The 13975-nt window shown below is 49.5% G+C and overlaps 1 protein-coding gene across 1 annotated transcript; it reads left to right on the top strand.

Annotated features, from left to right (window-relative positions):
- Positions 1-10458: 10458 nt before the first annotated feature.
- KCNA1 (potassium voltage-gated channel subfamily A member 1) lies at positions 10459-11946 on the top strand. The gene has a single exon (XM_055395640.1). It carries the CDS (start codon positions 10459-10461, stop codon positions 11944-11946), a length of 1488 nt encoding a protein of 495 aa, XP_055251615.1.
- The last annotated feature ends 2029 nt before the right edge of the window (positions 11947-13975 follow it).

Here is a 13975-nt window from a genome sequence, read left to right as displayed (position 1 = left end):
GACACGACTGAAGCGACTTAGCAGCAGCAGCAGCTTTACCTTGGGTGAATGTTTCTTAGAGATCTAATGCAATGATTCCTAATCTTCTTGGTCATTTTTTTCCTTGACATTTTACAAAGTTTAACTCTGTCAGGCCCTGTTCAGTACTCAATTTGTCTTTTATGCTCACTGCCTACAGTAATAGAGATTTTACAAATAAGGAGATGAAGATGTAAAATAATGGAGTGACTTGTTCATGATCAAAGTCATTGAATTAGAACTTATCCATCATTTAAAAATATAGGCTTTTAACTGTTCCAGTGGAAGCTTCCTTTGAGATTTTGATAAAGATCACTTACAGACTTGGTGCTCAGAAACAAGATCACTGACATATACAAAAGTGCGCAAGCAATTTCAGAGGTTCATGGACCCCTGGAGCCCATCCATAGATAAAGTGAAAGTGTTAGTTATCAGTCTTTCTGACTCTTTGTGACCACATGGACCAGAGCCCGGCAGGCTCCTCTGTCCATGGGATCCTCTGGGCAAGAATACTGGAGTGGGTTGCCACGCCCTCCTCCAGGTGATCTTCCCTCCCGACATAGGGATTGAACCCAAGTCTCCAGAATCGCAGTCAGAGCCACCATCTGAGCCACCAGGGAAGCCCCTACCTACAGATAAGCTGGGTCATAGGTCCCAACAAGAGGACACCTGGCTAATGTGGTCACCCATACCACTCAGTGTCATCTCATATCCTCGGAGAAGCTTGAAGTTTCCCTTGTGCCTCCAAGTGATTCTGTGTTACCTTTTGTGATTACAGGTCAGACCCCCATTCATTCCCATCTTGTAACACTGCCCTCAGCAGGATCTAAGGTGAGTACACATGGATATTTTCTAGCCTGGTAAGACCAGTTCTTTTCTCGCCACGTCTTGTCTAGCCGCTACATAACACTTAAGAAACCAATGCTAAGAAGGAGGATATATTTAGAACTAGTTTCACATTTCCCATAAACAGTCATCAGAACTAATTCTATCCTGACTCACTTCCAAGTTTATCTTAAACAATCACTGAAATGCATGGTCCCTCACCAAAAGGGAGCCCATGATACTGCCAGGCAATCCTGCTATGGTTCCCGATCCTTTCACCTTCTTTACCCCCTGGGTGGTGATTTCACATTTTTCCCCTCCTACTTCCGAGACCTCCTCCTTACCCTCACTTTCAGCTGATGCCTTTGCTCCCCTTTTTAACTGAGAAAATTGCTTCTGATTGCATAAGTGAATTCCACAAACTCCCCAGCCACATCCACTAAACTACTTCAGTCTGAACTCTGTTCTCACCTCACTGTCTATGGATTTGCTGTCCTTTTCCAAAGCCAATCTCTTCATTTGGATCTCATATCCCATTCTCCTTTTGCCTTCTCACGAACATTGCTCCAATGTTTCTCTTTCTACTGCATCAACAATTTTTCCCTTTCTACTGAATCATCCCCATCAGCATACAAACATATTGTAATAGCTCTCATCTTAAAAAAAAAGTCTTGTCACTCTTCCTTGACAGAAGCTTCTGCTCCATTTTCCCCCTGTTGACCCCCAAATTTCAAGGACTGATTTTACCCATGGTTATTAGTTCTTCTCTCTCAGTTTCTTTTAATCTCAATTTTGTCTAAATCTGGTAGTTAATTCTAATTTCCTCATTCTATCAGCAGTGTTCAAAAAATAATTTTTCTCTCCTCAAAACACTGTACTTACACTGCTCTATTTAAAATGGATAACCTACAAGGACCTACTGTATAACACAGGAAACTGCTCAGTGTTATGTGGCAGCCTGGATGGGAGGGGAGTTTGGGGGAGAATGGATACATGTGTGTATATATGTGGGTGAGTCCCTTTGCTGTACACTTGAAACTGTCACAACATTGTTAATCGGCTATACTCCAATATAAAAAGTTAAAAACAACAACAACAAAAAAACACTGTTGCTGCTGTTGTTGAGTTGCTAAGTCATATCTGTCTCTCTTCTTGCCTCCCATGAAAAACACTGTATTCATTTGCTTTTATGAACTGCACACACTGCTGGTTTGCTTACCTTAGCAGTCACCGTTTCTCTGTCTCCCTCCCTGGTACTTTCTTCTTTTATCGACCTTTAAGAATTAGAATATCCTGGGGTCCTGTTTCAGAACACTGGCTCTTCTCTTTCTGCCTTCATGTCCAAGGATGCTAGTCCAGGGCTCTGACTTTAACTACCATCTACTCCAGTGGTTCCCAGTGGAAGTGATTTTGCCCCCCAGGGGACATGTGGCAATGTCTGGAGACGTTATTGGTTGTTATGACTGGGAGCGGGTGCTGCTGTCAGGGAAAAGCCAGGAACACCGCTGAACCTCCAAAAATGCATAGAACAACAAAACGAAAATACCCCCCACAACCACAAAGTATCCAGACCAAGTGCCAAGGTTCAGAAATTCAGGTCTACGCAATCCTCTTTGAACTCTAGACTCATTCATATGACCAACTTCTCATTCATCATCTGCACTGGATATTTAACAGATAGCTCCAACCTAACATGTCTCAAACTGAAGTCTGGACTCACTCTGCCTAGAAATCAGAACCAGAGATAGGATCTCGGCTTTAATGGAAGGCACAGTCCCTGAGCAGTGAGCTAAGAGAAGAGGGAAGGATAGACTGCAAGTACAATGTGGCAAGTTACCAAGCTGACCACTGCTTCATGAGCCATGAAGAGATGCAGCTAGTCCTTGAAAAGAATAACGAGAGAGGGAATTTACCTCCAGGCTTCATCCTATCTCACGTCTCCTACAGGGCAACTCTGAATGGTCCACTGAGTCAATGTCTCCACGTGGCTTTTTGGTCACCTGGACTCTTTTGCCATCTTGAGCACCCCAGATTCCATGCATAATTGTGTGGTCAACCTCTTTGGGCAGAATTCTGTTGCCGGCACAGACCTGGCTGACCCAGCAGCAGCTGAGACAGGGCAAATGGCCACAGGGAAGGAAGAATGGTGAGGCAGGGAGACTCTGGGGAAAAGCCTCCATGGCCCAAGGCAGTCATAACTAAAACACACCAGGTCCCAGACTTTGTGCAGTTCACATCCTGGTGGGACAAATGCTGTCCAATTCACTCCTCCAGGAAATGACATCACCATCCACCTGGTTACTAAGGTTACAGACCTAGAAGATGTTCTTGAACTGTTTCTTCATATCCGGAATACTGCTATCTCTGTTTTCAAAATGTAATCCCATTCCTACCACTCTTTTCCCTATTTAAGGCATCTTCCTTTGTGCTACTCAGTAACCTCCAATCTTATGCCTTGCTCCTGAAAGTGTAAGTCATTCAGTCGTGTCCGACTCTTTCTGATCCCACGGACTGTAGCCCACCAGGCTCCTCTGTCCACAAGATTTCCCATGCAAGAATACAGGCGTGGGTTGCTGTTTCCTTCTCCAGGGGATCTTCCTGATTTAGGGATCGAACCTGGGTCTTCCTCATTGCAGGCAGATTCTTTACCATCTGAGAATAACCTTTAAAAATGGCAAATCAGGGAATTCCCTGGTGGTCCAGTGGTTAGGATTCTGCGTTTTCATTACCAAGGGCCCAGGTTCATATGCTGGTCAGGGAACTAAGATCCCACAAGTTGTGCAGTGCGGCCAAAAAAAAAAAAAAGAAAAGGGCAAATGGTATTATGTTACTTCATGGATCCAAGTCCTCCAATAACCTCCCATTGAGCTCAAAATAAAATGAAATATTCTTAGAGTGGCTTAAGAGACTCTGCATGAGCAAGTCCCTGCCTGCTTTTCTGACCTAGTTTCTCCCACACTTTTCCTTGGTCATTTCTTTCTGGTCCTCTTTTGTTTCCCAAATATGCTGTGCTTGTCCTTGCCTTAGAGCCTCTGCATTGGCTCTCACATCCAGCCTTCTGATCTTCATGTCCTCTACCCTCTCAGTTCTTGAAGCTCTTTGTTCAAATGTTACCTCTGCAGAGAGACACCTCCTATCCACGCACACCTGTATTTGTCACTTTCTATCCTCTTAAATTTTCTTTTTTTTACCTAACAGGGTTTATTTGTCTTTTTAAAATTCATTTTATTGAGGTATAGTTGTGTAACTATAACAAAGTTGTGTTAGTTTCTGGTGTACAGCAAAATGATTCGGTTATATATACATATAATAACCTCAGATATGCAGATGACACTACCCTTATGGCAGAAAGTGAAGAGGAACTAAAAAGCCTCTTGAAGAAAGTGAAAGAGGAGAGTGAAAAGGTTGGCTTGAAGCTCAACATTCAGAAAACGAAGATCATGGCATCTGGTCCCATCACTTCATGGGAAATAGATGGAAAAACAGTGGAAACAGTGTCAGATTTTATTTTTTGGGCTCCAAAACCACTGCAGATGCTGATTGCAGCCAGGAAATTAAAAGACGCTTACTCCTTGGAAGGAAAGCTATGACCAACCTTGATAGTCTATTAAAAAGCAGAGACATTACTTTGCCAACCAAGGTCCGTCTAGTCAAGTCTATGGTTTTTCCAGTGGTCATGTATGGATGTGAGAGTTGGACTGTGAAGAAAGCTGATCACCGAAGAATTGATGCTTTTGAACTGTGGTGTTGGAGAAGACTCTTGAGAGTCCCTTGTACTGCAAGGAGATCCAACCAGTCCATTCTAAAGGAGATCAATCCTGGGTGTTCATTGGAAGGACTGATGCTAAAGCTGAAACTGCAATACTTTGGCCACCTCATGTGACGAGTTGACTCACTGGAAAAGACTCTGATGCTGGGAAAGGTTGGGGGCAGGAGGAGAAGGGGAAGACCGAGAATGAGATGGCTGGATGGCATCACTGACTCTGTGGACATGAGTTTGGGTGAACTCCGGGAGTTGGTGATGGACAGGGAGGCCTGGCGTGCTGTGATTCATGGGGTCGCGGAGAGTCGGACACGACTGAGCAACTGAACTGAACTGAACTGATATGTAGTTTTTCATATTCTTTTCCATTATGGTTTATCACAGGGTATTGAATATAGTTCCCTGTGCTATACAGTAGGACCTTGTTGTTTATTCATCCTGTATGTAATAGTTGGCATCTGCTAACTGTGGAACATTCTGAAAGAGATGGGAATCCCAGACCACCTGACCTGCCTCTTGAGAAACCTGTATGCAGGTCAGGAAGCAACTGTTAGAACTGGACATGGAACAACAGACTGGTTCCAAATAGGAAAAGGTGTACGTCAAGGTTGTATATTGTCACCTTGCTTATTTAACTTATATGCAGAGTACATCATGAGGAACGCTGGGCTGGAAGAAGCACAAGCTGGAATCAAGATTGCCGGGAGAAATATCAATAACCTCAGATATGCAGATGACACTACCCTTATGGCAGAAAGTGAAGAGGAACTCAAAAGCCTCTTGATGAAAGTGAAAGAGGAGAGTGAAAAGGTTGGCTTGAAGCTCAACATTCAGAAAACAAAGATCATGGCATCTGGTCCCGTCACTTCATGGAAAATAGATGGAAAAACAGTGGAAACAGTGTCAGACTTCGTTTTTTTGGGCTCCAAAATCACTGCAGATGCTGATTGCAGCCATGAAATTAAAAGACGCTTGCTCCTTGGAAGGAAAGTTATGACCAACCTAGATAGTATATTAAAAAGCAGAGACATTACTTTGCCAACCAAGGTCCGTCTAGTCAAGGCAATGGTTTTTCCCGTGGTCATGTATGGATGTGAGAGTTGGACTGTGAAGAAGGCTGATCGCCGAAGAATCGATGCTTTTGAACTGTGGTGTTGGAGAAGACTCTTGAGAGTCCCTTATACTGCAAGGAGATCCAACCAGTCCATTCTAGAGGAGATCAATCCTGGATGTTCATTGGAGGGACTGATGCTAAAGCTGAAACTGCAATACTTTGGCCACCTCATGCGACGAGTTGACTGACTGGAAAAGACTCTGATGCTGGGAAAGGTTGGGGGCGGGAGGAGAAGGGGACGACGGAGAATGAGATGGCTGGATGGCATCACCGACTCGATGGACATGAGTTTGAGTGAACTCCAGGAGTTGGTGATGGACAGGGAGGCCTGGCGTGCTGTGATTCATGGGGTCGCGGAGAGTCGGACACGACTGAGCGACTGAACCGAACTGAACTGAACTGAATCCCAGACTCCCAATCCATCCCTCCCCCATGGCAACCACAAGTCTGTTCTCTAGGTCCGTGTGTCTGTTTCTGTTTTGCAGATAACTTCCTGTCCATCACATTTTAGATTCTTCATATAAGTGATATCATATGATATTTGTTTTCCTCTCTCTGACTTACTTCGGTTAGTATGATAATCTCTAGGTCCGTCCATGTTCCTGTAAATGGCATTATTTCTTTCTTTTATCTGGCTGAGTAGTATTCCATCTTGTATATCTAGACAAAACTATATATAACTTGAAAAATACACCACTTCTATGTTCATAGCAGCACTATTTAAATAGTTAAGACAAGGAAATAGCCTAAGTGTCCGTGGACAGACGATGGATATTAAAATGCCATTCATATATACAGTGGTTTGTTTGCTGACCGTCTCTTCCACAAGAATGTGAGCACTGAGAGGTCTGGGCCCTCATGTCTTAGTTATTGCCGTGTCTTCAGTGCTAGAACTTGGCTGACACATAGCTGTTCTGGGCTGTGCTTAATCGCTCAGTCGTGTCCTACTCTTTGACTCCATGGACTGAAGCCCACCAGGCTCCTCTGTCCATGGGGATTCTCCAGGCAAGAATACTGGAGTGGGTTGCCATGCCCTCCTTCAGGGGATCTTCCCAACCCAGGGATCGAACCCAGGTCTCCCGCATTGCAGGCAGATTCTTTTCTGTCTGAGCCACCAGGGAAGACACAAAGCTGGAGCTAAGCAAATTGTTGAATAAATTAACATCTTCAAACCCTTACCGATGGCAAGGTTGCATCAAGTGAGTTCCTAGCTCAGCAACTTTCTTCCAATTCCTTGGAGGTCCAGATCTGCTCTAAAGACATCTGCCGGGGACATTGAAAACTTCCTGATCTTATTGTGCCCCCTTATTAAACCCTGGATTTAGGAATCTGGGCTCTCCTCCAGTCTGTAGATCTCTTCTAGTAAGTCAGCCTCCCAATGCTGAATCAGTGCTAGCGCATCCACAGGAAGCTGGGGAGATGACAGTCTGAGAAACCTTTAAAAGAAATGGGGGCTACAGGTAAAGGGAGATACAGGAGCAAGGTAGGAAGCCCCTTATTGCTAGGAGATGGCCAGAAAATGTTTACTGGGTCTAGCAGTAGGGCATTTGTTCTCAGATAGGGCTGTAGCAGCACCAGCAACCAGAGCAGCAGCAACTAAAATAGGTGTGTGTGTGTGTGTGCTAGTTGCTCAGTCCTATCCAGCTCTTTGTGACTCCACGGACTGTAGCCCACCAGGCTCCTCTGTCCATGGGTTTCTCCAGGTAAGAATACTGGAATGGGTTGCCAGTTCCTTCTCCAGGGGATCTTCCCCACCCAGGGAAGATCAAACTAGGGTCTCCCACACTGCAGGCAGATTCTTTACCATCTGAGCCACAGATATTTCAGTGCAGAGTTTCGTGTGTGTGTGTTTTCTCTCAATAAAGCAATAAGGTGGAAAGGAAAGGAACTGCAGACTTAGTGGGATACAGGAGTGTGTGTTTGGAAGGCGGGGGAAAGGGCAACGCTTAATTTGGAAAGGAGGGGTTTAACAGAACCTTTTTATTGTTTGTAAAAGAAAAACTGGGATACGCTCCTCCTGGGGAGTGGAGAGAGCAATACTTATTTTCTCTGAAAGAAAAGCTGGAGTTGGTGGGCGGGGAGCTTAACTAGTAGGGTCCGCAGGATTGCTGCACCGCCTGGGTAAACCGGCAGAGGCCCCTGCCTCTCTCACTAGCCACAATAGAGCCGGGAGGACTCAATCTTTGGCTCTGATTAAAGGGGTGGGTGGTGTAGGCGGGAGGCAGCGCGGAGGCTGCGATGCGAACGGGTGGTCCCTAGGCATCCGCGGAGCCAATCGGCTGCGACTCCCGGCGCTCGCAGCCTGCTTGGAGACTCGCAGTAACTGAAGTGCCTGAGCTGTTGGCTGCTTCCTCTCGCGCTGCAGGCGCCCAGGCGCAGAAGCGTCTTTGGGGGCGCAGCTGTAGCCGCACTCCGAGCACCCCGCGCACGCCCCCGGCTCCCGCTCCCCCCGACCACCAGCGCCTCTGGGCGGACCCTTTCCCCGAGAAGTGGCCAGCCTTACAAAGTGGCCCCGAGAAGGCCCTAGGTCGGGAAAACAGGCTTCGGGAAGGCGGACGTGGGTGGGAGGTGGGCAAGCCACTCGCTTCTCAGATTCGTTCCAATTAACACCAAGTTGGCAGACAAGCCCATAAACCCACGAAGCCTTTGGTTTCCCCCAAGTCACATTCTCGGTATTTCAGAACAGTCTGATAGCCTGCAAACTTCAGCTCCCGTCGTAGGTCAAAGAGGGACACGCTCTTAGCACCACCGCCTCTCAGCAGCGCGACCGAGAACACACCCGGGTGATTTCCCCAACTGCAGAGCCCAAGTCCGCATCTCCCCCCGAGGCCGGCGGGGACGGGCCGGGCCGGGCCTGCAGAGAGACCCCTGCGGGAGGGGCCGGACAGCGCGGCGAGACGCGGATCACCGCCGGGCTGCACAAACGCACTCCCATCCGAGGAGTTGTGCCAGGAACACAACCGTCTGCATTGCGTCGGACCTGAGCATTTCCAATGTGAAATTCCCGGGGAAGGTCGCGGCCGAGGAATGTGCGCGTGCGGGGCTGTGGACCAGAAGGGGAGGAGAACTGGTGGTCGGCTTTTCGGGGCCGGAGAAGGAAAAAGCAAGGGTGGGAACTGAATGACAGCCACCCCCTACCCTATGCCAAGCCACCCCCTCCTGTTTTCCATCTACCTCCTCGCTCCCGCCCTCCCCCACCCTCCCCAGCCCACGCCCCGGTGGGCCAATCGCTGCTCCGCATTCCTGTCGCTTTCTCAGGTTTCTGCTGATCTAGCAGCGCCCAGAAATGGACCGAGGGGACCCGCGCCGCACGCACCCTGCCCCATTCGGAGCTGCGAACAGCTCCCAGCGCTCCGCGTAGCCTCGCCGAGGTCCGCGCGCGGGGGTGTGCTGGAGGCGGAGGGGGAGACCCGCGAGCCATGTAGATCCAGGCCCTAGCTCACTCGCCTCCTTCGGGATCGAATCAAGGGCTCCCACGGTGCTGGGAGGGGGCGAAAGCGCTCCGTCTCGTCATTCGCTTCAGAGCTCGGGAGAGGGTGGCATTTTGCTCTTCAGCTCCGCAGCCTCCGGAACTCCCCGCACACACAGAGAGAGACGAGAGACACAGTGGCGTCTGCAAGCTGCCGGCCACGGGTGAGCATGGGCGTAGGGAACGGACATTTCCGCCGTAGCTGCCCCGTAAAGCGACTGGCCGACTGAAGGAAGCAGGACCAGGGGCGAGGGTGGCGCGCGGGCCCCGGCGCCCCTCGGACGCTGCGGCGGCCGCGGCTCGCGCCCGGGCACCGCAAGGCCGACCCGCCGCATTCCCACTCGGGCTCCCCGCCGACTCAGCACCTCCCCTGCACCAAGTCGGCCGGCCAGGTAGGGGGGCTCCTCAGCACGGGGCTGCAGAAGCGGGGCTCGGGGCGACGGGTGGGGGAAGCCGGGGGGGTACGGAGATGCTGCCTGGATCCGGAGCTCCCCGCAGCGTCTCTCGGCGCTTTTCCGATCTCTAGTTTAACCGAGTTGTAAACACATTGGCTGTCGGGCATTGCATTGGGGAAAGTGGGGTGGAAGAGCCCCAAACTTGGACTTCGGGTGTCTGCGTGTGTCTGTCTGCGTGTCTGTGACAACCCTAGCCAAAGTCTCGTGCTTTCTGGAAAAAAAAAAAAAGCTAGAGGTCTGTGCTCTTCCGTGTCTGTGGGTCCGTCCCATGTGAACGCTTCCTGATCTTCTGCCCCGTATCACTTTCTATTTTTCTGCAGCGTCCATCGATGGCCCCGGTGGGAGCTTAGAAGGCTGCAGGCGAAGAGGGCTAGGAGGGGGGAAGAGCCAAGGAGAAGCAGAAAGGGTGGCGGGCGAGGGGGTCCGCTGAGCCGGCTCCGCACCGGGTCCTAAAAGGGCTCGCGGAGGGTAGGGGAGGCCGGGGTGACCCCGAAGCCATGGCCCGGTCCGCTAGGACGGCGCTGCGTTAAGGCACCTCGGAGCAGGAAGACACACCAACTCTCCCCTTCCCGCCCGGAAAAGCTGCACCGGGGCGGCAGGCGAGAGGGATTCCAAACTGAGGAGCAGGCGGGGTGGAGGGGCGGGTCTCCAGGAGCCGAGTGGCTGATACTCTCCACCTGCCGGCCCGGAAGCCCCGCCTCTGGAGCGCCGGTGGGGAGGGCGCGTGGGTCCGCCACCCTCGCCCCTCCCCGCCCCGGCCCCGTCCCCCGCCTCCCGCCTCCCGCCACCGTCTCCGCACCCCACCACCTCCACCATGACGGTGATGTCCGGAGAGAACGTGGACGAGGCTTCGGCCGCCCCAGGCCACCCCCAGGACGGCAGCTACCCGCGGCCGGCCGAGCACGACGACCACGAATGCTGCGAGCGCGTGGTCATCAACATCTCCGGGCTGCGCTTCGAGACGCAGCTCAAGACGCTGGCGCAGTTCCCCAACACGCTGCTGGGCAACCCTAAGAAACGCATGCGCTACTTCGACCCGCTCAGGAACGAGTACTTCTTCGACCGCAACCGGCCCAGCTTCGACGCCATCCTCTACTACTACCAGTCGGGGGGCCGGCTGCGCCGGCCGGTCAACGTGCCGCTGGACATGTTCTCCGAGGAGATCAAGTTTTACGAGCTGGGCGAGGAGGCCATGGAGAAGTTCCGCGAGGACGAGGGCTTCATCAAGGAGGAGGAACGGCCCTTGCCGGAGAAGGAGTACCAGCGCCAGGTGTGGCTGCTCTTCGAGTACCCGGAGAGCTCGGGGCCCGCGCGGGTCATCGCCATCGTCTCCGTTATGGTCATCCTCATCTCCATAGTCATCTTCTGCCTGGAGACGCTGCCCGAGCTGAAGGACGAGAAGGACTTCCCGGGCGCCGTCCACCGCCTGGACAACGCCACGCTGGTCTACACCGCCAACATCTTCACGGACCCCTTCTTCATCGTCGAGACGCTGTGCATCGTCTGGTTCTCCTTCGAGCTGCTGGTGCGCTTCTTCGCCTGCCCCAGCAAGACGGACTTCTTCAAAAACATCATGAACTTCATCGACATCGTGGCCATCATCCCCTATTTCATCACGCTGGGCACCGAGATAGCGGAGCAGGAAGGTAACCAGAAGGGCGAGCAGGCCACCTCGCTGGCCATCCTCAGGGTCATCAGGCTGGTAAGGGTGTTCAGGATCTTCAAACTCTCCCGCCACTCCAAGGGCTTGCAGATCCTGGGCCAGACCCTCAAGGCTAGTATGAGGGAGCTAGGGCTGCTCATCTTTTTCCTCTTCATCGGGGTCATACTGTTCTCTAGCGCAGTGTACTTTGCAGAGGCGGAAGAAGCTGAGTCGCACTTTTCCAGTATCCCTGATGCTTTCTGGTGGGCGGTGGTGTCCATGACCACCGTAGGATACGGTGACATGTACCCTGTGACAATTGGAGGCAAGATCGTGGGCTCCTTGTGTGCCATCGCTGGTGTGCTGACAATTGCCCTGCCCGTACCTGTCATTGTGTCCAATTTCAACTATTTCTACCACCGAGAAACCGAGGGGGAAGAGCAGGCTCAGTTGCTCCACGTTAGCGCCCCTAACTTAGCCTCTGACAGTGACCTCAGTCGGCGCAGCTCGTCCACTCTCAGCAAATCTGAATACATGGAGATCGAAGAGGATATGAATAATAGCATAGGCCACTTTAGACAGGCCAATATCAGAACTGGCAATTGTACCACAGCTAACCAAAACTGTGTTAATAAGAGCAAGCTACTGACTGATGTTTAAAAAGCCAAGCAAAGAAACTTTAAAAAGCCCCCACTTAGCAGCTTGAAAGACTTAAAACAAAAACAAAAACCCCAAATCAAACCAAACCCCGGGTGACCAAAGTCACTCTCTGTGTAGATACTTTACTAAGTAAGCTTTGGACGTTCCATTGAACTGTCAATGCTTTGTTGCATTGCCAGTGTTGGGCATTGCCCATGTTGGGGGTGGAAAACCCGAAGATTTCAGGAGCCATGAAAAAAAAAAAAGAAATTATTTTCATTTTATTAAAAAAATGGGAAAAGAAAGTGTATTTTCTAAAACTGGTTTAAAATCACTCAGTCCACAAACTAGTCTAGGTAAAATAAGAATCACGTGCTTCCCATTTTTAATTCTTGCTGGCTTCTTTAATTTTTTCTTTCATGTGACTGAATGAGAATTAGAGGATCTCTTAGAAATATCAAATGAAAATTTGCATGGGACTCTAATGTGAAACCTTGGCAAACTGCACAACATATTTAAGACAGTGCATCAGATGTATTGTATGTAACATGATACACCAGCCAAAACAGGCAACGGACAGATGTTTTTATTTCGATCCACCGAACCGCATATTCCAAGGTGAAAAAAAATTACTTAAGACTGGTTCACCAAGCACCTTAGAAATCTGATATTGGTCCTGGTCCTGTAGGGATTTTTCCCTCTGCCCCCATTCTTTTCTGATTCAAACTCTTCTTTAAGAAACAGTGATGACTGAATGCAATTCATTGATCCATCTGCAGTGCTGCTAAGATTCTCAACTGCAGATACGCCCAAAGGGTCTTTTCTCACAAGTCCTGCACCCTGACCCCCCCAGCCTCCAGAACTGGATGTAAAACCTTAGCCTCCTTGTTGCAAGAGAGCACAAATGGAGCTAAGTGTAAGCATGTTTGAATCTGATCCTAATTTATTTTATAATCGCATGCTGAGAACGTTAACTCAGACAATAGGGGATAAGCTTACTTAGGAATCGATTCTTCTACAAATAGATTCTTCTTCATTTGCATTCACCAAAAGTGCACTCCTTCATTTATTAACTCTTTTTATTAGTCAACAAAGTACTGTATTTAAGTACCTATGTTAGTCAGCTGGGAACAGTACTTTTCGGAGCTCCAAGCATGTTCTCTTATTCAGCATTATGGCTGATTTGATTAAGGTGTACCTTGAATTAATTAGTGCATGATTCATTTAATGTAAAAACGTTAAAAAATAATAAAAATTATAAGTTTGTGGGATGAAGGGCCCAAAAGAAATAGTGGGTGGGGGTGGGGGTGGGGAGCACTTAGTCAATTTTCCTGCCTTTGCTCAGGGAAATGTCAGGTTTCTGTGCAGAGTTAGAGAGGGGACCAATATGCCCATCCCTTCAAGGGAAGCTCAGTTGAAAAACTAAGTGATCAAGGTATATATAGCAACACCTAAGGACAAGGATTCTTTCTAGCTAGAGACGAACACAAGCAAAACCAACAAACAAAGGTGCAATACTGCATGTTTTTTGGTGCATTCTTGAGATGTAAATAAATTCAAAAAAATGTTTCTCCATTGTATGCACCCAAAGCCGAGCTGATTTCCTTTGGCAGTCTTGATTTGAAGTCTGTAGGGACTTCGGCTGTCCCCCTGAGGCTCCCTGAAGAAACTCAACCAATTGATTTAATAGTTGCTTAGTGCCTTTATCCTGTACCCACAGCGAACTGCAGAAAGTGCCTCCATTAACACAGCTGAGAAGTTATGTAACAGAAAGGGAGGGAGGGATGGTGGGGGCACAGAGATTTTGCTTTTCCTTTCGCCACCCTGGCTGTCTCACTCCCCGTTGTGGGGACGCCACGCCATCCTGCACCTCGGAACGACACAGACCTATGAAGATGCCCTCTGACCATCCACTGGACTCGGTCCCCTTGGCAGCCTGACGTGGGATGGAAACTGGAGCCCAAGACCCATCTTCCAACTGGACACGCACCGTAAACTGGTTTTCTTCCTCTTTTCCACCAGAAGCCAATATAAACTCGTGGGGAATTTG

Source organism: Moschus berezovskii, chromosome 6, assembly GCF_049115385.1.
Source record: "Moschus berezovskii isolate FMDL1 chromosome 6, NW_MosBer_1.0, whole genome shotgun sequence".
NCBI lineage: Eukaryota > Metazoa > Chordata > Mammalia > Artiodactyla > Moschidae > Moschus > Moschus berezovskii.
Note: the sequence above shows the minus strand (reverse complement) of the source record. Positions and strands in the feature narration are given on the sequence as shown.

Excerpts from the sequence above, each read along its gene's own strand:
- KCNA1 (XM_055395640.1), top strand. The coding sequence starts at position 10,459 with ATGACGGTGATGTCCGGAGAGAACGTGGACGAGGCTTCGGCCGCCCCA.